Source organism: Sebastes umbrosus, chromosome 12, assembly GCF_015220745.1.
Source record: "Sebastes umbrosus isolate fSebUmb1 chromosome 12, fSebUmb1.pri, whole genome shotgun sequence".
In the NCBI taxonomy this organism is placed as follows: Eukaryota; Metazoa; Chordata; class Actinopteri; order Perciformes; family Sebastidae; genus Sebastes; species Sebastes umbrosus.
The window spans coordinates 7685201-7710939 of NC_051280.1; the positions used below are offsets into that span (position 1 = coordinate 7685201).

Here is a 25739-nt window from a genome sequence, read left to right on the forward strand (position 1 = left end):
ATAACTTTCTCCTCTTGTTGTAATAACACTGCAGTGCAACGCACAGCTCCATCTCACCCGTGTAATAAGAGATCTGATTTGCTGGATTACTGCTAAATCCTCGTTGCTTGTCAGCAGGAGTAAAAATAACTGTGGTTTATAGAATAAATCCACAGCAGGTATGTAGTTTCACAATCCAAAAGAATGTTCTGTACTGTGTGCAGACAGAAGAGGAAAGAGGGGAGCAGCACTTTCAAGTGAACCCCTTATTACCAACAAATATTGTATCATAAAGAAGTCTGTGTATGTAAAGCCTACAGGCGATTGAGGTTTTATATGTTTTAAAGTGATGGCTTTTTGTCATTAAGGATGGCTTTTACATAAATGTTCCTAATGATTTTATGCAGACGTGAAAGGTGATGGAAAATCCTGTACTTAAAAGAGTACTTCACCGATTAAGCATTGTACTCCTAAGTATCAAAATCGATGGAACAGAACCAGAGATATCGTCTTTTTTGTTCCACACATTCCTTGTCAAAACCTAGCTTCTCCTTACCCACAATGCAACTCGACCGCTGACATTAATCTTCAAAGTGAGCTGTCAAATAAATGTAGTGGAATAAAAAGAACAATATTTGCCTCTGAAATCTAGTTAAGCAGAAGTAGAAGTATCATAAAATACCTACAAATTGTACTTAAAGGTACAGTGTGTAGGTTTTGGCGGCATCTAGTGATGTGGTTGCAGATTGCAACCAACTGAATACCCCTCCGCTCATTCCTTCCTTTTATCTGCAGCTCACGTTACCGCAGTTTCACAAGCGTGTTGAAGAACTACGGTGGCCTTCAGGCAACATAAAAACATAAAAAGGCTCTCTCTAGAGCCAGTGTTTGGTTTGTCCGTTCTGGGCTACTGTAGAAACAGGGCGGACTCTGGGAAGAGGACCCACTCCTTTGTAGATATGATGGCCTAAATAAATAAAAAAAATAAATGTACTTGGTTACTTTCCACCACTGGAATAAGAGTGTTTTCTGTTTTCTCTCAGGTTGCATTAGAGGTAGATTTCATAACTTGTTTTGCCGCAGAAGCCTTAATTCATTACCGTCTCCTCCACTTCTCTGAATCCCCTGATAAATTCTCCCATCAGTTTCATCATATATGGTTATTATTAGATGGTGAATTCTGCTGCCTGGTTTTATAAAGTTGAACAGAGCAAAAGCAGAGAATGACAAGATGTTGAGTTGAGACTCTCTTGTGAAACCATGTAAAGCTCTTCGTGTCGTGTTGTGTTCAATACTAAAATGCCGTTCACTGGGTTCATATTATAGATACACTTTCATGCTAGAATAAGGTGTTTTTAATGTAAAGTGTATTCTTAAAGACGTGTCAGTGTGGGTGGCTGTGCGTTACTGACCGTGTCCAGATGTGTGCGCTGGTGTTTGGCCCGGTCGCTGGAGTTGCTGAAGGCCTTGAGGCAGCCGGGATGCTGACAGATGTACGGTTTCTCTCCTGTGTGGCTCCTCAGGTGGATCTTCAGGTTCTCCAGACGTGAGAACGCCTTGGAGCAGCCCTCAAACTGACAAGGAAAATATAAACAAACAGTCTTACTACAACCTGACACATCCACCATTTAAAGAGAGTGACATACAATATCTAAAAAGAAAAGGTTTCTTTGGTTAGAGGAGGAGTTAAAGGCAGCTTAAAGGTAAGTTGGGTCAGGTCAGACTACAGAGTGGTGTCATAGGGCCCAGTAGATTTATGGCCGCATAGTCTGATACCCACTGCAGGGCCTAGTGATAGGTCAAAATATCTTTTAACATAAATACTGAGCTTTCATTAACCCGACTTTGTCAGATGGTTTGTTACACAGAACATGAATCTGAGAAGCCCTCATTGGAGACTGTTTGGAAAAGGGCATGCACTTTCAAAAAATACTTGGCAGGTGATTGGATGAACCATCTGTCAATCAAACTAATGAAAGCAAAACTATCTGAAACATCGCCTTCAGTGCCGTTCTTTGCTCTTTTTTCATTGAAGAAATACTCTCTAGTTCGGAAAAAAACTGATGCTATTGCAGCATCTACGCTAACCTCTTCAGGAGCCACCATTGTTGTTTAGAACCAACAGTCACCTCTCTGTGTCGTCTCTCTGAATGGTCTCCACTGGTCTCACACACATAAGCCACGCCCGTAGCTGCTGTAGCTCCTCACAAGATGCCGATTGATACTGTGTGTTGATAACTATCTTTGATGCATATTTTGCATAATGATAGACGGAAGAACCATTCAAACAGGGACAAAATGTGATAATGCAAAATGCAAGGCAGTTTGAATTTCATTGGCGCTTTTAAAAGGTCCAGTGTGTAGGATCTAGCAGTCTGTCCAGTCAACCAACTGAAACCTCTCCAGTGTGCCAAGCATGTAGAAGAACTACAGTAGCCGACGCAAAAACACAAATGGCCCTATCGAGAGCCAGTTGTACTGTAGGGCATTTGGAGGGGAGCCAGTGTGTAGTGTGTGTATGAGAGAAGTGAGTGGTGAAGCAAGAGAGAGAGAGCGGCGACGACGGGAGCGAGTAACATTATCGACTCCGGCCCAAGCAGGAAAAGTTAATAGTGTTTGGTTTGTCCGTTCTGGGCTGCTGTTGAAACATGGCGGAGCAACATGGCGGACTCCGTGAAGAGGACCTACTCCCTATATAGGTATGAAGGGCTAACGAAAACACAATTCTTATTTTCAGGTGATTATACACTCAAGAAAACATACTTATTAATATTATATTCAATTTCTGCCAATAGATCCCCTTTAATGTTACACAGTGGTCCTTAAAATTATTTTATATTCATGTAAACATGTATAAATCCTCATTTTTATCTCACTTCTGGTAACCAAAAGAAATTAAAACGTCAGAACTTTTATCTTCTTATACAAATCACATACAGATTCCATCTGCACCTTTTAAAAGTATGTTGGCCTGCAACTAACACATAATAAAAATCACACTTTCACATTACAGATGAGTGATGTTGAAGTCTGATCCAACAAAAATAACTAGCAAAGTGGTGATATATCACACTATAACTTCATACATTTTAGGTTATTGAATCATAAACGTCAGGTAATGACCTTTTCCCACATAGAACACACACACACACACACACACACACACACACCAGACTGTGGTAGGTTCTGGTAAAAGCGTTTCTGTTGGACTCAAGCCAGACAAGAAGCAAATATCAGCAGGCTGCACACTGCAGGCTGTAAAGTGAAGCTTTATATCTTTACAGAAACGGTGTCACATTCAATCTCACAGACTTAAAATGACCAGTGTTTTCATTTCTGGCATGTAAGTCAAAGTTTAAATGGAAATATTTCTCATGGTTTGATTTAAACCTCCTGGAGCTCCAACAGGGAGTTTAGACGGTCACAGGAGAGGATTTTAAAACATTTTCCAGGATTCAAAACATTCTCGATTCACTTTATGAGGTAAATCCAACACATTTTGAACGTTTTTAATGAGTTTCATTCATCATTAGATCAAAATAATCTAACAAAGAGAAGGATAAAGACATAAAATTATGGCAAATCATTGTGTTTGTTGAAGGTTAACATGATATTTAAATGAGACCATATATTTTAGAGATATTTAAATGAGGATTAATATTGTTTTGCAAACAAGTCTTCAAATGAGATCCTGGTCCGATTCTTAAAGTAAAATAAAAGAATAAAGCGTTTTATCCTTTTTAAACTAATCCAGAGGAAAATATGGAAACGTTTTTTCTACCCAATACTCATTCCAGGGGTTTTATTAGGTCTTGCTAATGAGTCAGTAAATGTCAGTCACCTCGTTTAGTTTAATAAGTCTCTGCATAAAAAACACTACATCATGTTGAAATTAATCCAAGGCTTGAAATCGTCTTGACAAACAACAAAAAACAAAAACAGATATTAAAAGCAACCCATAAAAAAAAAAACAGACCAGTGACTGAATATATTCAAGTGCTCAAACACACATAAGAATACACATCTACAGGTATATGAGCACACTTATTATAGATTAAGACTCTTCATGTGATGGGAAACTGAGGACGTAACATGTTAAACATGCTGCAGCTTGGACTGAGCTGACACACTTAAACACATTAGTTTGAGTTGTTTGAAAGGAGGAAAGTCAATTTACCCCATGGCTACTGTAGTGAAAACATTATTTAAAAAACAAAATGTAACCCCACCCATATAAATATAATTTATATAGCTCCTAAATAGAAACAGATCTCTTAAATCTTTGACGGAGTATAAATACAAGCACGGCTTTATTAAAGCTCTGTTACAGTTTGTTATTTCCTGTGTGTTTCCTTAAAGTCTCTTTTACCAAAATAATGATGTTTTCCTTTATTTGTACATAAAAATGGGGGGATCAAAACAAATCTAAAACATTCAAGGAAACTGGAAACTCACTCTGACATTTAAAGAGGTCCAGGTCATTTGTCATGTTTCCCATTTAAATCATTTAATTATCGAATGTTTGTACTTAAAGGATTGAAGGCTGGCAATATTTAACAGCATGAAAATACCAAGCCACCAATGTGTTAATCAATCTGTCAATACTTTCTGACTTCCTGTCTGTGGCTCTGAGCTCCAAGCCCACTGGTTCCTAATGAAGACATACATTTTTTTTTAAAAAGTGACTCACAAACTTATAGTTTCCTTTTTTAAAAAAAAGGTTTGGAGATGGATTCTCATCACATCTTGTCACATACGGCCACTTTGTCACGCTCCTTGGCGTCACTTTAAGTTTCTGACAACAAAACCACTTAGTTGTTTTGGAAAGAACAACATGGTTGGGCTTAAAACTACTACGTTTATAAAGTGAAAATGACACTGAACGTTGTGAACACGAGACACGAATGAACAGCTGATTGCAACGTGAAAGTGAAACTTAACACAAAAGGACATGAACAGCGGTCTCCTGGACAAAATCTACGTCATCACACTCCCAGCGCAATTTCTCCGAACGTTTACTCAAAACTTAAAATAGTTAATCACGATTAATCCCATATTTGTATCTGTTCAAAATGTACCTTAAATCAAGTATTTAATACTCTTATCAACATGGGAGTGGGCAAATATGCTGCTTTATGCAAATGTATGTATATATTTATTATTGGAAATCAATTAAAAACACAAACCAATGACAGATATTATCCAGAAACCCTCACAGGTACTGTATTTAGCATAAGAAATATGCTCAAATCATAACATGGCAAACTGCAGCCCAACAGGCAACAACAGCTGTGCTGTGTGTCAGTGTGCTGACTTGACTATGACTTGCCCAAAACTGCATGTGCTTATCATAAAGTGGGCATGTCTGTAAAGGGGAGACTCGTGGGTACCCATAGAACCCATTTTCATTCACATCACTTGAGGTCAGAAGTCAAAGAGACCTCTTTGAAAATGGCCGTGGCAGTTTTTCCTCGCCAAAGTTTGGAGCGTTATTTAGCCTCCTTCCGGAAAAGCTAGTATGACATGGTTGGTCATAGTTGGTATGTTGATTCCTTAGGTTTTTATAGTTTCATATGATACCAGTATCTTCACTCTAGCTTTAAAACTGAGCCCGGTACAACCTCAAAATCATAAGTTTCGTTAAAGAAATCAGTGCTGTTAAAACAAATTTGCGTTAACGTGTTATCGCGTTAACTTTGACAATATATAGATAGATATAGATATAGATATAATCAGCTTTGGCTACACAGACATCACTCGTTATAGGATCATTGTTGGTTTTGGTCTTTTCATGGGATTTGTTGACAGTAAGGAAAATATGAAATATGAAATATCACAGGACTTATTAAGGACCATTAAATGCATTTACACATGAATGTCATTTCAGCATCATAAATTATGACTGATGACTCGACCAGGTGGATTAAAAACACTTGTAGTAACAGCTGTCTGATCTGAGACTTGACATATAACGAGCTGCTAAATGAGGCTGAATTCATTAACGCACACTGACTACATTCATGTGAGAGATTCATTTTTCCACCGCTGCACTAGGAATGACTTAATTTTCTAGGTTTTGGCCTGAGCGCTTTATGAAAATAAAATGACGTTATTCACGTAGTTCAAGTGTGACTGACTTTTCTTTGTTGATGTTGATTTAATTTCATTAATCTGTTTGCAGGCGACTCGCCACGGTAATAAATTCACAAGCTGGCAGCACATTAGGTCATTTTTTAATGAACTAATTCACTTAAGAAGGAAGTGTGTCCCGGAGTGAAGATTTGTGAATGAATTATTTATCTCAGGTTGATGACAGCGAAGGAGTCGCTTGGGAGTTACGGGGAGAGTTAGTCACTCTCAGGGACGGGGATTTGGAGCCGAACTGAAGGTCATCATGGGACGGACGTGTTCAAGCAGCAAAAGTTGAGTTTCAAAAAATGACTCATGATAGAAGTGATGCAAGGTGACGCTGTGCTGGGGCTCAAAGGCCACTGTTGTGACGGTCAATGCAGAAACCTCACAGTCTCCGTCTCCTCTTGGACCTAACTGGTCTGGTTTTGTCGTTCTTGGATGTGCGTCTTGAACTTTTCAAAATGCACGTGCTTCTTTTGTCGTATTTTTGTCATTCTAAGCTTTATAGTCCATCACACTTTTAAACAGCCTGCACGTTTCACCAGACAAGTTGCTCAGAAACACGAAAAGGCAGAAAATGCTCAGAAGTTTTTCTGTAGGAGCAAACATCACAAAATAATTTATGACATCCTATGCTACTTAAAATTATGATCCTTAAGATTTTTATGTAATCAAAACACATTTTTGATACTATTCGTGGTCGGCACGGTCACATGTGACAGAGAAATGCCGCAAACTCACATTTGAGAAGCTGCAACTAGAGAATATTTGGCTTTTTTGCTTGAATAATGAATGAAACATCGAAACGTGACTATCAAAATAGTTCTCGATTAACTTTCTGTCGATCAACTAATTTATTAATTGACTAATCGTTGATATCGATATTATGGAAAAATATTTCTAACAAAGTAGCTGCTCAACAAGTGTTTGCTGCCCCACGAATTCTGGCACTTGTAGTCTTAATCCTCACTTGCTGTTACCACGGTAACCGCAGGTTAAATCAAATCGACCGAGACATAACGATAAAAACTTTATGTGCATGTTTCAGAAGAGGATTAACTTCAAAAAGGCAGGAAAGACTTTTCTCTGCGGGAACATAGTTTCTACAGGAATTAATGATTTATCAGTTTATTACATCACTACTTAATTGCATTTGTCAGAATAACCACAGGGCGATCAGCAGGTTTTTGGATGCTCAGTGCTACAGACACATCCTCCATTCATTCAACACTGCCACGTTTCTTCCTCTCTGGCATGCATGAGTAAGGGAAACCTGTCGTAAGGGGAGGAAACCGTTTGATCGTTTCTCAACAAGACTCTTGATCATCGGCTGCACAGTCTGAGAGAAGTTGAGACCGTCTGTGAGCAGGTTAAACCTCTAAACGGCCCATTTGAAGTTGGAAAGGATGAGATTTGTTTTGACTGACTGAAAATGGTTGCAACAGCATCGGTGGAGCTAAGCTGCAGAGGTTGCCAGTTTGATTCCTGCATTTTGTTTGCCTAAGCCATGGATTGAGTCAATGAAAAGCCTTGCCTTCATTACCGATGAGTCGCTCTTAAATTAAAGGAAAATCTTACTAGCTGACAACCTTAATGCTTTCCAGCATAATTAACTGGACAATGAAAAGAGGAATTTATAAAAGACTTAAACATGAAAAGATAACTTAATAACAAATGACAAGATAAACTAGAGACCATGTTGAGATGGGATCACACCAGCCGCTACGCCAAATCAGGCCAGGGGCGTAAAGTGTGTGTGTGGGGGAAGGGGGGGAGGAGGGGGGGGGGGGGCAACGGCTCCTTCCCCCCTTTCCGGCGCCCTTGCTCAGACAAAACCCATCTTCATACTTCATTTTGATCTCACCTACACATCAGTAAAGTTTCGTGACTGCATCTTGCTGTTGTTGTTACAAAATCTGTCTCCAGACATACAGTATAAACACCTGGCAAAGTACTCAAAACCCGCTTTAATGGAGGACGGAACCTGACAAAATTTCAAATAAATTAATAAATAAACAAATTAGTCAATAAATAAATGAACATATTATTAAATGTAGCAAAAATAATATTACAAATAAATGTAGCCATTAATTAATTGATCAAATGTGACATAAATTTATATTTCTGTTTAAATTTTCTTCTTTATTTATGTATCTTTGTATTAATTCCCTTATTTATTTACTCTTCTGTTTAATTTTCCCTTTTATTTATTTATATATTTATTTCTATTAATTTTCAACTTTATTTATTATTTATTTTTATCTATTTATTTATATATTCATGCACGATGCCCTTTGCATTTCACCCCCTATTTATTTCCCCAAACTTATTGTGATTAACCAAACCAAAGCAAAACCGACTGACTCACCATGCATTTATTGGGTTTTTCTCCAGAGTGGACCCTCATGTGGATGAGCAGCTTGTAGCGAGCGTTGAAGGGTTTGTGGCGTCGCACGCAGCCGGCCCAGAAACAGGAAAACTCTTCCCCTTTGCGCTGGTCGATGTGCACCTTCTCGATGTGCCTCACCAGCTCCTCCTGGCTGTTGTAAGTGGCACTGCAGTCGATCCAGTGACACGACAGGTCCTGTTGGTCCGCTGTGGGGTCCTGGCCAACAGGTCCATTAAGCCTAGGGAAATGGAGTGGGTTGCTGACCTCCTGACCTTGGAGCGGCTGGCCTACATGGAACAGCTCCCCCTGCTGGTTGTTAACTTGAAACGGTTCCCTCTTACATGGCGAGAAATCATCTGCAGGCTCTTGTTTTATTGAGTGATACTCTTCCTGTATCTTTCTTTGTAGTTGAGGAGTCTTGTTGCCACCAGGTGAATCAGAAAGAGGCAAGGAAGATGCAAAAAATAAAGATGAGGAGGAGGAAAGAGAGGAAGGTGGAGAGCCAAAAGGAGGCGATGTGGTACAGCTGGTGAGCATATAGGATAACGGGAGGGAGGGCTGGGGGTAACAACTGAACCTCTGGGTGTTGTTTTTAGGATCTGTGTGCGCTGTGGTGGCAAAGTCCTCCATAGTCTTTTCTATGTGGGATCCAGCTGTCTTACAGCTGAGCAGGGAGGTGAGATCCCGGCCCAATGAGGACAGGGACAGGGAAGTCCTTGGAAGACAGCACACACCCAGACCACCTGAATGTATCGAGGACTGACAGAAGCCACCAGAAGACAGCGGCGCCTGGGGGTCCTCGGCATCCTCAAACACACTTCCAAAACCAGGAAGAGTCAGCTGGACGTCTGGAGGCCCGAGGTCAGGGGGCCACATCCTGGCCCCCCGCTGGCTGACTTCCACCAAGAGATCCTTTCAGTAAAAACGTTGATTCTGATCGATTAGTTAAAACCATCTATAGCATCTTTCAGTTCTCAATTGTAATCAAATTAGCGCCATTTTCAGCGGTTGGCATCTTCTCATTCAGCATGCGTAATCTTCTGTCATTTGTTCCAAACTGCTGCGTGGTCAGTCGTCATCTCTCGTGCTGCACTGTGGGAGACAGAAACCAAACCCAGATGAGTCATATTAAAAAGACAAACAATACGAATAATACAGCACACTTTCTGAAACACAACACATTAACAGCTTTGAGAACCAGCGGGTGAAGAAGTAACTAGATCTTTTAGTGAGTAAATGTACCAATACAAAAAATAAAACTAGTAAATCTTACTTCAGTGAAAGCTCCTAAATATTATTAGAAAAGTGGACTTAAATTATCAAAAGTAGGAGTAAAAAAAGGCTCCTGTGGCTGTAGCTGGTCATGGTGGAGCTAATTTTAACTACTTTATACAGTTTGGTATTTCAGTCCAGTGGCTCACAACCTGAGGGGTTTTGTGATGATTAACACAAATCTGTATTAATTTTCAGGACTTTTCTCTTATCTTTGCTATTTGGGGGGAATATAATACAAACAGTGATTTAAATTAAACCAGGCAAGAAAACATATGAAATTACAAAACATGATAATAATGCATCATGTTTTAAAAGTTCATCATATGTTTTGTTAGTAAAATATGTTAAACTACCCAAAGGTATATAAAATACTTAAAATAACTTCCTCAGTAATAATAATACAATAATACATTACATACATACAAAACACTCACTGGGATAATTTTTCTACATAATGAGTACTTTTACTTTTGATACTTTAAGTACATTTTGCTGATAATACTTGCGTACATGTACCTAAGAAATATTTTCATTGCAGAACCTTTAATGGAGTATTTTCACAGTCTAGTATTCCTATTTTTACTTAAAGGTCCTATATTGCAAAAAGTGAGATTTTTTTGTCTTTTTTTTATAAAGCAAGTTTAAAGGCTGTATAAATACTGTGAAAGTATGAAAACGCTCAGTCCACGGAGAAATAGACACAGCCTGTATTCAGAAATTGTGCCTCTTAACGAGCGGTTAGGATTTCTCTAATTTTGTGATGTCACAAATATACAATATTTAGACCATTACACAGTTTTAGATGTTAACATTGTAAATGTGTACCAGTTTATTTTCAGCTGACAGGAAGTAAACATGGACCCAAGCTGTTGCCTAGCAACGGAATTCCGTTTAAATGAGCCAAAACAAAGCATTTCGGATAGTGGGTAAATGTAGGTATATTCAGATAAATACATGTTTTTTAAACATTAAAGCATGTAAACATGTTATAGTAGAAACACAAAATACAAAATACAAGAATGAATATGATATGGGACCTTTAAGTAAAGGATCTCAATACTTCTTCCAGCCTTGCCTCTGGAGCCACAAAAGGCTTTACAACTTGTTTTTCACATATCCAGTAGTAGCTCCCCAACAGCTGTAAACAGTTTGATGAGTAAAATTCCCCTTTGAGTGCAGAGCTTGAGCAAATGTACATAATACATTCCACCACTGTCACTCGGGATTCCTTTTTATTGCGATGTTGTAAAGCTATGACTCAGCTGCTGCTGTGACAATTTGCCATGCCATTTGAAGAGTTGAAACATAAAACCCAAAATGTGTCACACTCTGAAAGTTATTCCCTCATTTCCAGCCATTGGCAACTCTGCATTCAATCATGAACAACAAATGGACCGAGGTGACCAGCAGAGAAGGTCACAGATGAAGTAAAACCAAAACAAACAGCGTGTCCGACTGTCTTGTCATCAGGCTTCAGTCAAACAGCTCTGAGTGCGACGCTGCAGCGAGTGTATATTTGGTTTCCTTTGAGCTGCTGTAACAGTCGGGGCTGATTCATTACTGCAGGCATTAAGGCCACCCTTGTAGCAAACAGCCAGTCGTTGTGTGGCAGCCGATTGCCTGGAACCTGGTCCAGATGCTTGTTAACAGAGGACGAGTAATGGACCACATCTCTCTGCTAGCTAGTCCTGCAGGACAGGGAGGCTGGAAAATAGTGGGTCAAACAGAAGTTCCCCCACCCCTGTCACACATACAGTAGCTCTACTGTGCAATCGTCCTTGAGTGCTTATTAGAAAAGACTTGATTTCCACTGTTTTCTGCCATCTGCCAGATATCGATGATCTAATTTACAACAGGATCTCTGCCACGTGTAATTAGTCATCGGAAAGAATCAATGGGAAGGTTATTTTACGAGCCAAAAACCGACACAGCTAAGATGATGAGTAAGTTCACTTCTGTAGTTATATTAGCTGACGAAGGAGTCACTAAGTGTAGGTTCATGCCCAAAGTTTCCTGGTATAGTCTGGTTTACAGTTTTATGACTCTTCCCGTAAATCGCTGGAGTTCCCCCCCCCCGCCAGAGTCATGTAGCAGAGCAGTCATGGGAACTGTGGTTGGATGTTAATTAGAGAGGTTGCGATGTGTCTGTGTGTCAACAAGTCGAACAGGATTAATGATTCTTGCGTAGCAGAAGTGGTTTGGTATGTTTGGAACAGGATAATTGCAATCTAATACCTGTTGGCTTTGAGAGCTAAAACCAATATAGAGAGTTTTGAGGGCAAACTGTGGGATTTCAGATACAAACAAAACATTAGATTCACAACAATCAAACAATACATCTGATAAATAATCTCTAACTGGTGCTTTTTTTCGCAATCAAATCAGGACACATGTAAACATTCACTCCGCCATAAATCTAACAAAGTGAAATCCAGCAGCAAATATAGCAAAAAGGGGATTTTATTTTAGCAGTGTCTATTCACAAACCACGTTGTTGCTAATCCAGAAAGAAGAGTCGAACAGTAAAACTAAGAAAAGTGTCCCACAAAGCCTCAACTGAGCCAGCAAACTTTATAAAATAGCAGGCACATCTCATGTGGTGTCTTTTAAAGACTCACTTGCTGAGGTTAGCTAAACACAGCTGTGGCATTTTAGGACAAGCAAATGTGTACTTGTCTCAACAATAAGCACTTTGGTTCTTGAATTACAAACTTTTTTTGGTGCTTTTTGGTTCAAGTGAAACATGGGAAAAAGATCCTTATTGAAGTGAGAGATGTGAACACACAGAGTAAACTAAATCCAGTTTCCTGATTCTAGTCTTCCTAAATAATCCTTGATGGTGTTACAGAGGCCTCAGAGTGGACACACAGTTACAGACTCATGAGTTAACACTGAGTCCTGTAGCTGAACTTCCATCAATACTGGCGGATATTACTATGTATTTATATTATAACTGTCAAAGTTAACGCAATAATATTGATTGTCAGTTTGATGACAGAACAGCCGGTCACTCCTGCTACCTCCTGGTTTTGAAGCTCCACTAATCAATATTTTAACAATAACAATAACAATGGATAAAATGTACTATAATAGGTGATAATACATCAGTGTTGTGTGTTTACAGCTTGTTCCGCTGCCCCCAAGTGGCCAAAAAAACAACAACAACAACAACAATCTAATGTAGCTTTAATGTTAGGTACCTTTGGAGTTGGCATGAGTAAAAAACATTTTTCAAATTTTTTAATGAAGAATTTTTCAAGGAGTTCAGGAACATTTAGGATGCAAACAGTTGAGTTTTATGTATTTTGTATTTCAAATCTAGCGAGGGGGATTGAGAAATTAGCTGAGGCTATATAAATGCTGTATGCCAGGTGGTTGGTGGTATACACTCTGGGGCGAATTCACAAAAGGATTGCACGGCTTTTGCAGCTGCTAAACCTGCACAAATAAGACAAATAGGAACCATGTAATTCTCAAAGCACCTGCAAAAAAAGGTGAAATGCAACCCTAACTGCTCTGCCAAGCAAATAGTGTCTCGGGGCTCCCATGCTATTTGCACCTATTTAAATTAGATGATATGCACACATTTGACACAAAATTGTCTCCTTTCTGTGCCTCACAAGGATCAGCACTGATAGCCACACACAGTTACAGTGAAATTATTAGCGTTTTCAGAGAGTTGGTGGTAAGTGAAGCACATTTTTAAGGGGTGTCACGCCCAGACTTTCCAGTGATCATGGCATATTAAATGCCAAATACAGTTTCTCTCTGTCACATTTAAACCCCTTGCCTGAAGTTTTGAGGAATGCCTCTGCGCCTCGTCGGTCAGGACCTGCAGCTCGCGGTCTGAAAATGTACTATTTTCTTTCTGCCTACTGTGTTCTTGACACAAAGGCCGCAATCTATTCTTTGTGAATTCGTCCCTCGGCCTTTACTATATGTACAGTATGTAATCAGATATGTCTTTGTATTCGTGCATGAGTGCATATACAGTTTGTTCGGTCATTTCTTATGAGCAGGGAGTTGCTATCATATCACTACCAATAACAGGATCACTGAGACATATGGAATGAGCATCATGTGTTTCCAGATACTGATTTACAATCCTGACATTGCTTTTTATGATATTTCTATATAAATCATATCAGATTTTATGTGTTTGAGAAGGGTAAAAAAGTGTTGTAAATCTGAGTTCCTGGATTTAAAAAAATACATGGCGACAAATTTTGTGGGTAGAAATACCCACAGGTGCTGTATATTTCAGGTTAGGACAATATGTTTGCAAGAGAACAAACTCTCATAAATGTGGCTGGCTGACCATTAAAGAAAACATGTAAATTACGTAACTAGTTTCCCAACTGTCGCTTGTGTTTTTATAAACGACATGAGAGACTGGTATCCCAGTAACAGAGAAAGTTGGCCAGAGGGTGAGACTTTACACTTCTCTAAATAAATTGAGCCTCGGGGCGTCCATTTTCAAACTAGGTTAATCCTGTGAAACCAATTTTGTGGGCTATGAGTGTGCTAATAAATCATAATTTACTCTACTTTCTGGTCATTAACCTTTATTTATCCAGAGGAAATTGAGTGAGCACAGCCGCCTGCTTTACATTCTTACACTTAAACACATTCACACCTTGGAAACCTACAGAAAGGCTACAGTTTGCTACCTGTAAACACATTTTTCAAACCTTTCAGAAAAATAAAAAATTAACCTTGTAGATACATACAACTTTTAAGCAATCGCTGTTTCCACTGTAACCTCCAAACTCTTTAGAAAAGCTCTCAGTATCCTCAAACATCAGGCAGCAGAACTTCACTTGCTATACTAATTCCCTGAGAATAACTAATTTTAATCCAGAAATAAACTTTCATTCTGGCAAATATAATCTGCCAATTTAATTTTATTACAGCTATACTATGTTTAATCTGACCCACCAGATGGTTTGTTACACAGAACCATCTGAGAAGCCGTAATTGGAAACTGTTTGGAAAAGGGCAGGCACTTTCAAAAAATACATGGCAGGTGATTGGATGAACCATCTGTCAATCAAATTCTTGCTGAAGCCAGTCGGGAGAAGAGCGAAAACATATTTTCCATCAAGAAAAGCCTTCAGTGCCGTTCTTTCCTCTTCTTTAAATGAAGAAATTCTCTCCAGTTCTGATATAACTGATTCTATTGCAGCATCTACACTAACCTCTGTAGGAGCAGCCATAGTTGTTTTAGAATGAACAGTCGCCTCTCTGTGTCGCCTCACACACACCTAAGCCTCAACCGTAGTTAGAGTAGCTTCTCACAGGATGCCGAATGGTCTGTGATCTGGCTTGCCGGACACAAAGACATTACTTGAAGCCTGCAAAGATGGATTTTTGTGATATGTGATTCCGCAATTCTCGCGTTATCTCGTGGCATCGCATGGATGCAAGGTAAGGACATGTTGGCCATTAAGTAACAAGAAATGCCAAAAATAGTAAGAAAAACGTTGTTGCCTGGACTTAGTTTGTACACCTAAGAGCACTGTCAAGTTTATTTTTTTAAATTGTTAAATGTCCCCTTCATTAGATGTCTTGATCACCCTTTTAAATAACTACATTTATCACCGGCCAATATATTACGATCAGTTTTTATTTTAAAGATTATTTATTTTGCCTTTATTTGATAGTGATAGTATAGACATGAAAGGGGGAAAGAGAGAGGGGATGATATGCAGCAAAGGGCCACGGGTCGGATTCAAACCCGGGCCGCAACGGTAAAGACTAAGCCTTAGTTGGGCACCAGCTCTACCAGGTGAGCTACCGGGGCGCCCACAATCTCTTTTTTTAACTCTGGGAATTGACCTCAAAAGTCTGGTTTGATGTTTTTCAAAGGATCAAGCCTCACTTCCTTATCTTCCTTATATTTTTTCATGACATCTAGCGTCTTGCTTTCACATAGGCTGCACTTATTGTTGTTCTGAACAAAACAAAAAATGTATTGTAATGCCAAAATACGATCATCTACACCCATCACTCATAGTGACAGTGACTTTATTGTACCTGTAGCTGTGTCCCAGACAGTATTCATCACCTAATTCATTTTAGGCCCTAAAAAGCGATGATTTTCTCCATCTCCTCATGAGACAAGCCTGAGTAACCCACATCAAATGGCTCTAATAGTGTTTACTCATCCACCACTACAGGAGCAGCTTTTTTTATAGCAACTGGTAGGAAATCACTGCAAATTTTGATCACCACCCAGTTAAGTTCAACTTATCTCCTGACTCAAAAGGAAAAGTTTCACGGTCAAGGAAGTAATGCAGAAACAAAGATAGATGTCATCTCTTCAGATCAAACACATTGCTGAGTTGGGAGCACAATCCTACCCGCTGTGGGATGAACAGCTGGATTTTCTGTTCAAACTAGGGGATCAATTTAGCTCCAACTATTATAGGATATGCAGAGGAGTTTGTCCTTTCTGGCTGTACTTTCTATGTAATATGTATAACACCTGAGCAAAATTTTCTGTTTTTGTTTTGTCTTTCACCACTATAAAAATGTCGCAGCAATACGAGCTGTCAAACAGCTTCAGCTGAGAAACCTAAACAAGAAGATCATGAGGTGGAGCCTTCTGAAACATTTATTTATACTGAGGCCCAACCTGAAGCCGCTGACCGGACACTGAAGGCTGCAGAGCTGCACAAAGACGCAGACTGTTGATGAGAGGTGAACGACACCTTTTCCCCCTCAAAAAAACCTTGTAATAATTCATGTGAATTATGCTGAGAACTGTAGTCTTTCAAGCTGTTGTCAATAGTATACCAAAAAATGACACATTAATATGATGTGCGTATCAATCAAACTACTGTAATAATATCTAGGGCTGTCAAAGTTAACGCGATAACAACACGTTAATGCAATTCATTTTAACGCCATTAATTTCTTTAACTCATTAACGCAACTTGCGATTTTTAGGTTGTAGCAGAATCAGTTTTAAAGCCAGAGTGAAAATACTGGCATCATATGAAACAAAAAAACCTAAGGAATCCATTGGTACCAACCATGTCATACTAGCTTGTCAAGAAAATAACTAAATAACATAACATAATAACACTAAATATCACTCCAAACTAACGCAAACTTTTGGTGAGGAAAAACTGGCATGGCCATTTTCAGAGGGGTCCCTTGACCTCTGACCTCAAGATATGTGAATGAAAATGGTTTCTATGGGTATCCACGAGTCTCCCCTTTACAGACATGCCCACTTTATGATAATCACATGCCGTTTGGGGCAAGTCATAGTCAAGTCAGCACACTGACACACTGACAGCTGTTGTTGTGTGTTGAGCTGCAGTTTGCCATGTTATGATTTGAGCATATTTTTTTATGCTAAATGCAGTACCTGCGAGGGTTTCTGGACAATATTTGGAATTGTCTTGTGTTGTTTATTGATTTCCAATAGTAAATATATAAATACATTAGCATAAAGCAAGCATGTTTATCCACTCCCATGCTGATAAGAGTATTAAATACTTGACAAATCTCACTTTAAGTACGTTCCCAAACATTAACCACAGCGTTATCACATCATAAATAAGATTTTGTTTTCAACAGTGATTTGTAATAGTTTGGAAGGCACACACAAATTAAATTATCTCGCTGATAGAGGCGTCACATCAAAAAACGCTTCTATGTGTCGCTCTGAATGGCAGTTACAAACGATTGTCATTTCATTCAAAGGACTTGCTGTCATGTAACTGAGGCACCACTCACACATTTCAGCTGCGCCCCGTACAAATCTGACCACAACTGGAAACATTTAGCATGAACACTTTCACAAAAAAGGTCTACTGCGAACAAGAAAGCTTCGAGTGTAAACAGGAAGTCAAACACCTTGGGATAGTAAGGCCATGCCAATGTCCAGGTGTACCAGGAGTCTAAAGCCATTAACGTCGACACATGGCTGCAGGTTGCCTTTTCTGAACACGACGGCTCGGTGTGCCAGTCTGATTCCTTCAGCCAAGTCTGCAGAAAAAAGGTGCTGATGACAAATTTTCCAGAAATTACAAGAAATCCCTGCATCATCCAAGTGAGTGATCAGAAGCTGCGGCAACACCGTGACAAAATTCACTGCTGATGCCAATGCGGCTAAGTCATGTCTAAATGTTGAGGCTTTGCTCAGGTGACAAAACCACTGAGGACTGTGGAAACACAGCGTGCAAATGAAGTGAGGAATGTAAAACCACCACAAGACCCCAACAGAGGAGGTGATTACTCTTCCATCCCTGGTTACATATCGATACTCCAGCTGGATGAGCCAGACATGATGCCGGAGGGAAAGGCAAAAGGTATTTTAATTCCCTCTGAACAATAAGCCACAGATCAAAATCCAACGGAGGGACATGGCAAAAACAAAACTCGACGTTTACCAGGAGAACAAGGAGACAAGTTGATATTGAGAAAATACAACAATTATTCAAATTAAACGTAAATAGAAGAGTGTGTCACAAGTTTCACATCCACAAATCTTGGCCCTCTGGAAACAATAGTTATCCTGGATTATCTTAGAGTTCACCAAAGGTTTCTCCAACCTACATGATAGTACATAAGCCACTTTTTAAAAAATAAAGTATTGGTATATCGGTATCTTTGATTTTGCGTCTTGCATTATTTGGTATATTTTATGGTATCACCCACCCCAATGCATTAATAATGTCCTGGGAGCATGCACACTTCCTATTAGTGTTTTAACCTATTTGACATCAAGTCATGTACGTGATCAATTACTACGTTTACATGCACAAAATATTCCGGCTTTTGCCCTTATTTTGAAAAAGACAATATTCCTACTAAGCTGTTTACATGGCTAATGAAAATTAATATTTCCGTTTACATGCAGCCGTGCATACTCCGAACGTAACGTAACGTAACCGTGGCGGACACAGCCTCCCTCTTTTATTACTTCAACCACCTTCTTGAAAAGGTCGGCGTTGTGCTATTTGCGCATATTCAAAAACCTGTTGATATCCACGTCTTTCATAATGTTTAGAAGTAGGTGTGTTTCTCCTTCTGACCAGAAATGTGGGCTTTTCTTTTAGGCATGCATGCATCTCTGCAAACTGTCGGCTAGTTGGTTTGTGTACAACGCACAGAGCTGGCCGCAAGCAGGCAAGAGGCCGTGTGTCACAAACCGAAACAGCTCGTTTGCACGAAAAGGCGTATAAATGCCACGATAATGCGCAAGGCGTTGCCTAATTTAGAATATCCAAACAGAATACGATGGAGTATAGTCATATACGTAATAATAGTGGAATATTAGTGTGCATGTAAACGTAGTCAGTGTGGCCACACTGTGCCGAAGACTTTGTAAAACTCGCACAGTGTCTGCCCTGGTAAAAAATCTCCTCGGTTATTTTGATAAATGTCATCATTGGTATCATTGATGTGTGAACACTCCTAGTTCCATAATACTGCAGGCTACTTTGTTTTGTTCGATTTTAGCCAGAAAAAAGTTCTTTGGCACTTTCCAGATTTTGAGAGGCAGTTTGGGTCAAAGTAAACTCAGTGGGAGCAGGTGAATAAAACATTCTCATGTTGCATAAAATAAGAATGTGTTATTGGATCACAATTCATGCATGTCATCTTAGCAAGAGGCTTGAATTGCTGTTAACTTTAAACACAGTGACTCTCCCGGGGCTCTTCTTCTATGGTGCTTTTAGAAAATACGAAATCTCTCTGAGCTAACAGCAGAGATTTTTCTCTTTGTTTATTTTTACTGGATGTTCTTTCTTCAATTTTTCACATATCTGTATTTTCACTGTTTAAGTGTGGCGGGCATGTAAACACACACAAACGGAGAGAGAGAAGGTACACTTACTCAGACACTGTACTTGAGTACAATTATGAGGTACTTTACTTGAGTATTTCCATTGTTATGCTACTTTATACTTCTATTACACTACTGTGCATTTCAGAGGGAAATATTGTGCATTTCATTTATTTGACAGCTATAGTTACTAGATATGTTCCTAATTAACACTTAACATAAAAACTAGGGCTGACAATCGATTAAAATATTTAATTGCAATTAATCGCATGATTGTCCATAGTTAATTGCAATTAATCACACATTTTTTATCTGTTCAAAAATGTACCTTAAAAGGGAGATTTGTCAAGTATTTAATACTCTTATCAACATGGGAATGGGAAAATATGTTTGCTTTATGTAAATGTATGTATATATTTATTATTGGAAATCAATTAACAACACAAAAGAATGACAAATATTGTCCAGAAACCCTCACAGGTACTGCATTTAACATAACAAAATATGCTCAAATCATAACATGACAAACTGCAGCCCAACAAGCAACAACAGCTGTCAGTGTGTCAGTGTGCTGACTTGACTATGACTTGCCCCCAGATTGCATGTGATTAGCATAAAGTGGGCATGTCTGTAAAGGGGAGACTTGTGGGTACCCATAGAACCCATTTTCATTCACATATCTGGAGGTCAGAGGTCAAGGGACCCCTTTGAAAATAGCCATGTCAGTTTTTTCTTGCCAAAATGTAGCGTAAGTTTGGAGCGTTATTTAGCCTCCTTCTCAACAAGGTACTACAATGGATTCCTTAAGTTTTCTAGTTTCATATGATGCCAGTCTGAAAGCCTGCTACAACCTAAAAATCGAAGTTTTTTTGCATTAAAGAAATTAGTGGCGTTAAAATTTGCGTTAACACCTTATTATCACATTAACTTTGACAGCCCTATAAAAACATATGACGATCTTATAAAATATGATGCATTGCTATAAATGACAACAACAGTAAAATGCTGCGTACACATTAATGCATCAGAAATAATAATCCAATAATAGGCTATTTTTTTACAACAATATCATTTTTTTTTTACAAAATGTATAGTTATAGGAGACATTTTCTTTGTAATGAGTGGTTTTATTTTAAAATGTTTACTTTTACTTTTAATATTTTAAGTACTACGGAGTCACGATGGAAATTTTGCGTTCCCTCGCTATACATTTTGCTGATCCAGGAACAGTTAGTGTGTTGGTCCAGTCCAGTTAATACACTGCCAGCTCATAGGAAATGCTCCGCAGATACTAATGAAAGGAGAGATATTTATTATTATGTATAATAATTATACATTTATCGCTCATTACTGCTTTCAAAAGGCCGAGCTCCATCAATATAGGCTAAGTCCACTGGCTGTGAGCACAGCTGCAGCTGCTCTGCCTGGCTGTGCTGGTCGAAGCTGTAGGGATGCAGTTATTGCACGGACTGTGGCTGCAGTTGTGGTTGTATCTATGGTGGTATGGATATGGCTACAGTAGCTGTATTGTGACTACTCTTTACTGCCAACATCAGCCAAGAAAGCCACGCAGGATTTGAACATGTGGCGTTTTTATCAGATATGACAGATGTGGCACACATACACCGCAGGAGCTCAGGAATACAGCAGCTTCAGTACAGCCGGCACAACCATGTCAGTTCACTGCAGACACACAAGCCATGCATGTAGTTAGTGTTACGCCCATCATAAAATATTGTGTCACAGTCATAAATCATAACGACCAAAGCACGACTACAGCCACAATCACATCGACAGCCAAAGCTATTTCATCCCATGGCTGTAGTTATAATCACAGCTACAGTCTGTCAGAATCAGCCTCAGCAGCAGCCAGTTACTGTATGTACATAATAGGCAACAACATAATACTATATCATGCCGGTAAGTGGATTTTGTTACCGTTTCCGGCTGTAGTTTCATATTCACAATGTCGACATGAGCGTGGTATCAATCCTATCATCTACTTCTCTTCAAGAAAGCAAATAAATGTTTCCAAAATGTTGAATTTTTCTTTGAAGTAAGACATACCACACACCACTAGCACGTAGTAAATATAACCATGAGAGTCAAAGTGCAGGAAATAACTTATGAGTGCTGGAAATGTGAATATGTTTCAGTTATTTTCTTAGGTTGGTGTTAACATAAGCTCTCTCATCGTTCTGCCTCAGCATCAGCAAAAGTGCCATCCTCAACTAAAATCACATTTCCTTTACAAACAAGTGAGTTTTAGTTTCATTATTTCTAAACTCGAGCCAAAAGGCGAGTGTGGATCGCTCCCTCTCCCTCCATCAGCGCTCACCTATCCCTCTGTGCTCTCCTCCTTGGCAGACCTAAACATTTACAAGCAGGTGTGGATCTGTGAGAAACTCTGACTGAGCGCAGATGGCAGGAAATTCCAGCGAAATGACAGTGGCTCGGTCCAAACCACAAGACAGTGTGAGCAGAGCCCTTGAACCAGATACAGCGGGACCGGCAGCGGCAGGAGAGCCTATGGACTCCACTTGGACTCCCCGGCCTGCCAGCGTCTTGAAATAGGAGCAGCTTCACAAGACGTCTGTTAAAACTCTTCTGCGATGGACTGAGTGGGTACTGACTGACTCTGTGTCTTTCAAAACAAATGTTTGGGTGGTATTTGGTCTGTGAGACCTCGTGAAAATAGATTATGTTTTGCATCTAGCGGTTTTTCTACGTTTTGTGAAATATCAGTATTTCTGCCAATAGATCAGGCAGGACTATATCAGGCAATACTTTCCAGCGCTTCATGCAGCACTCCTCCATATGATGTCATGGGAGAATTCATTTTACACAACTAGCAGACAGGAGTGCAGTATCGAGGGGAATAGTAATAGCTATAAGCTATTATCTTTCCAGATATTGCTGTGGTGTGAGGTATGTTAACAGTGTTTTTACATCCCCCAATCTACTCGGAAGTCCATCCTGGACATTTTAAATTGCAAATATTATTAAACATGTTCAATATTCATGATCGGATATCCTGTTGTGTGTGTGTGGGGAACCTTGATGACAGCCGATGATGCAGTCACAGGATAGGATGATAGCCAATTGAGAACCAAGCTGACTGAGGAAGAAAGGACAACAACCGTGGTCATGGCGGCCGCACCTATAATGCATGAGCTAATGCTAAATGCAAAGCATAAAGAAGTAGTAAGATGGCCCTCAGAAATGGAGGACCAACTTGTTGATTTATGGCAACACCAGAAGTGTTTATTTAACATGTCTCCGTGACTTCATCCATTAATTTTATTTTTTAAAATTTTCAGAATAAAGTAGTGCAAAGTGCAAGTTCTTCCTGCCGGTCGTCCGCCATGTTTGTTCACAAGAGATTTTGCGAGATTTCCTTCTATTTTATTAGTTGATACTCTTGTTGTTCATGAATGGAATCTGTTTGTGTGTGGTTTGCTGTTTTGGCCAAATCGTTGCTCACCACACACTATAGGAACACAACTGTTAAATTTAACATAACGTGTTGTTATGTGTGGGGTCTCTCACATTTTCAAGATCTTATAAGATTTGAAATATATTTTAGTATGGGCCAGCCTTAAAAGACTGGAATCAATGTTTGTTGTCATCCGTAATTTTGAAATTTACATTATTAGCGTGATAAGGAAACTTTTGCTGCTGGATGAATAAATATAGTTTGACAGACTATTTCATGTATCTAAAAATACTATTAGAACCTCTCAGGGCCCTCCCTCCTCTGAAAGGTGAGACTTCAGGTGACCTTTAAAGCAATCGTGTCACTAAAAAAATAGTAGAAAATTAAGTTAAAATCAAGCTATCAAAAGAGACTAGAAAAAAGAGGAGTACGACTGAAAATAATCAGAGGAAAAGCAGCTGTTGCAACTATTATCACTGTTAGCTTGCTGATAAATGACGCAGCATTGCCTTCACTTTGGAAAAGCCACAGAGAATGAATCAGCTGCAGATCTATTATCACCATCTGATCACGTTACGGAGGATGTCAGACAAGGTGAGCTCATTAAGTGGCTACTAAAAGTCATTTTGAGCCGTTTACACTGTAAGGAGATTTCCGAAGCTATTCGACCACCCGATGAGCCGTTCTCAAGAAGCATACTGGCAGCGTCTTATGGTCAAGGTATAATGGATACCTAAAAGACTGTGACTGAAAACATTAGTACAGTATGTTGAGAAGAAAACGTTCTTACATTGCGTTACAAACACTACTGATTAACCTAATAAATCCTACAAATGCATGTGTTTCCTTGCCGATTTAGTTATTTGTACAGGCGAAACAATGGATGTATTAAAAGTGAAACAGGGCCCACTGAGGCTGAATATATATATATATATATGTATGAGGCCCTGATTTTTGTGCCAGACCACTGCTAGCAGATAACAATAGCCTTCTAAAAAAGGACAGGGAAAGTTGTGGAGTCATGTTGCAAATACATTTGGGATTAGAGGCGAGGGAATGAAGCTGAGAGAGGCGGTAAGTAGGAAAAAAGCCAATCAAATTACTAAAAAAATGAATTAATACTGTAAACATACACTTGTTCCAGGTTAAGATTGTAAACTTTACAACATGTATTGCTGCCAAAACAACAATTTTCTCCCTGAGCATCACAGAAAACTCACATTTTAGTTAAACATTTCTCCGTGTTTCCAGCAGGGCCTATGAATCCTTTCAAACATTCCTCTTTGATTTTTTTGTACAAAACCTTTGAAATGTAAATTCATATTTCCTCTGGGAGCAGATGAAACGAGGAAAGCAATGTGTGCGTCTGCTTCGCAGATTCTGCGAGGCGTCATTAATCTTGACAGATCTCTTTAATTTAACTGCTCTATTTGTTATGCTTATGTGTTAGTTTTAGGTGGCTTCCTGTAATAATATTTAAACTTTATTGCAACAAATCCCTCTATGGTCCTCTTTTTAGAGTACACGTCCCAACACTAACTCATGCAAAAACAGTATGTTACGCTGCTACTGGCTGTAACTACATGCTCTGTAAGACATATAATTTGACATAATAATGTTCTCATTTTCTGAGACTATTCCTCTTTGTTACTGAGTTTATTTACCAATATGTATGCTGTAATCTAGTTTGCTGCTGCACTGATTTAATCAAAATCTCGGCTCTGTGCTGCTGCAACCCTGACCTCCCACTGAAGACCTCATGGGATATAAACTCATTAGCTTTATTGTGTTATCCTTTATAAACGCTGTGTCTTCATCTCCAAACTGTAAACATTTTCGAGAACCAAAAACAACACTTCTTCATAAAGAAGGATGAAGAGGTTGTCAAACTGTCTCAGCCTGCAGAGGTGCATCTCTTTCTTAAAGCTGTTTGTTATATTCAAATGTAAATGACAAGGTGAATTGTTGTGGTTGTGTGGCCCACAACTTAACTATTTTGGTTCACTCTCACTACTCTCATCAACCCAGTTTTCAGCAGCTGTTCTCAGCACAAAAAAAAAAAAAGTTCTGATAAACCCACTGTACACTACCTGTTCAGCACCAGACAGACACAGGTAGAGACTAGCTGGTGAACAGAGGAGCACTTAGCAGCTAAAGACACAGATACTGTATTTCCCTCAGGAGTTGGTGAAACAAAAGTAGAGCTAAAAGGAGAGTGAGTATTGGACATTCATCAGGTAGCCAGAAACACCACTATGTAGCTCCATATCTGCTGGATGTGTAAATATACAAATGCTTGCAACCAAATTCACCATATCAACTAATTAATAAGGTGATACTATGTCAGGTATTGCGTTTTCTGCTTGTTCCGCTGTCCACAAGCAGCCCAAAGATGCTTTAAATTTAAGTAAAAATCTGAAAGACTGTAGCTACAATGCTTTTGCAGCAGTAGGATTCACAGTACATTACACAGCTCTTTGAATCACAAAGTGAAAATCAGTAAAGTTATATTTGAATGAATTACCTATGACCTAAAAAACGAAAACATGTCAAGAGAACAACTACTTTGCACAGATGCAAAACAAAAAACTTACGCAATTGTACAATTTGGCACATTGTGCAATATTTCACATTTCCCACACTTATAATCCGACTGAGCACATACGTGTTCTCCTCAACGTGCTGTTAAACTGCTGTCAGTTTGGGTAGCTATGTTTGTCCAATTT

General features: G+C 39.1%; 1 protein-coding gene across 2 annotated transcripts in view; it reads right to left on the reverse strand.

Annotated features, from left to right (window-relative positions):
• Positions 1-25739, reverse strand: part of LOC119498104 (zinc finger protein GLIS1) — a 62984-nt gene that overhangs the window by 19759 nt on the left and 17486 nt on the right. For both annotated transcript variants that reach the window (XM_037786605.1, XM_037786604.1), the window contains exons 4-5: positions 8480-9592; positions 1392-1553 (exon numbers count right to left, since the gene is read on the reverse strand). In XM_037786605.1, coding sequence (XP_037642533.1) covers positions 1392-1553; positions 8480-9376 — 1059 coding nt within the window. In that variant the 5' untranslated portion in view covers positions 9377-9592. The remainder of the gene's footprint in view (positions 1-1391; positions 1554-8479; positions 9593-25739) is intronic.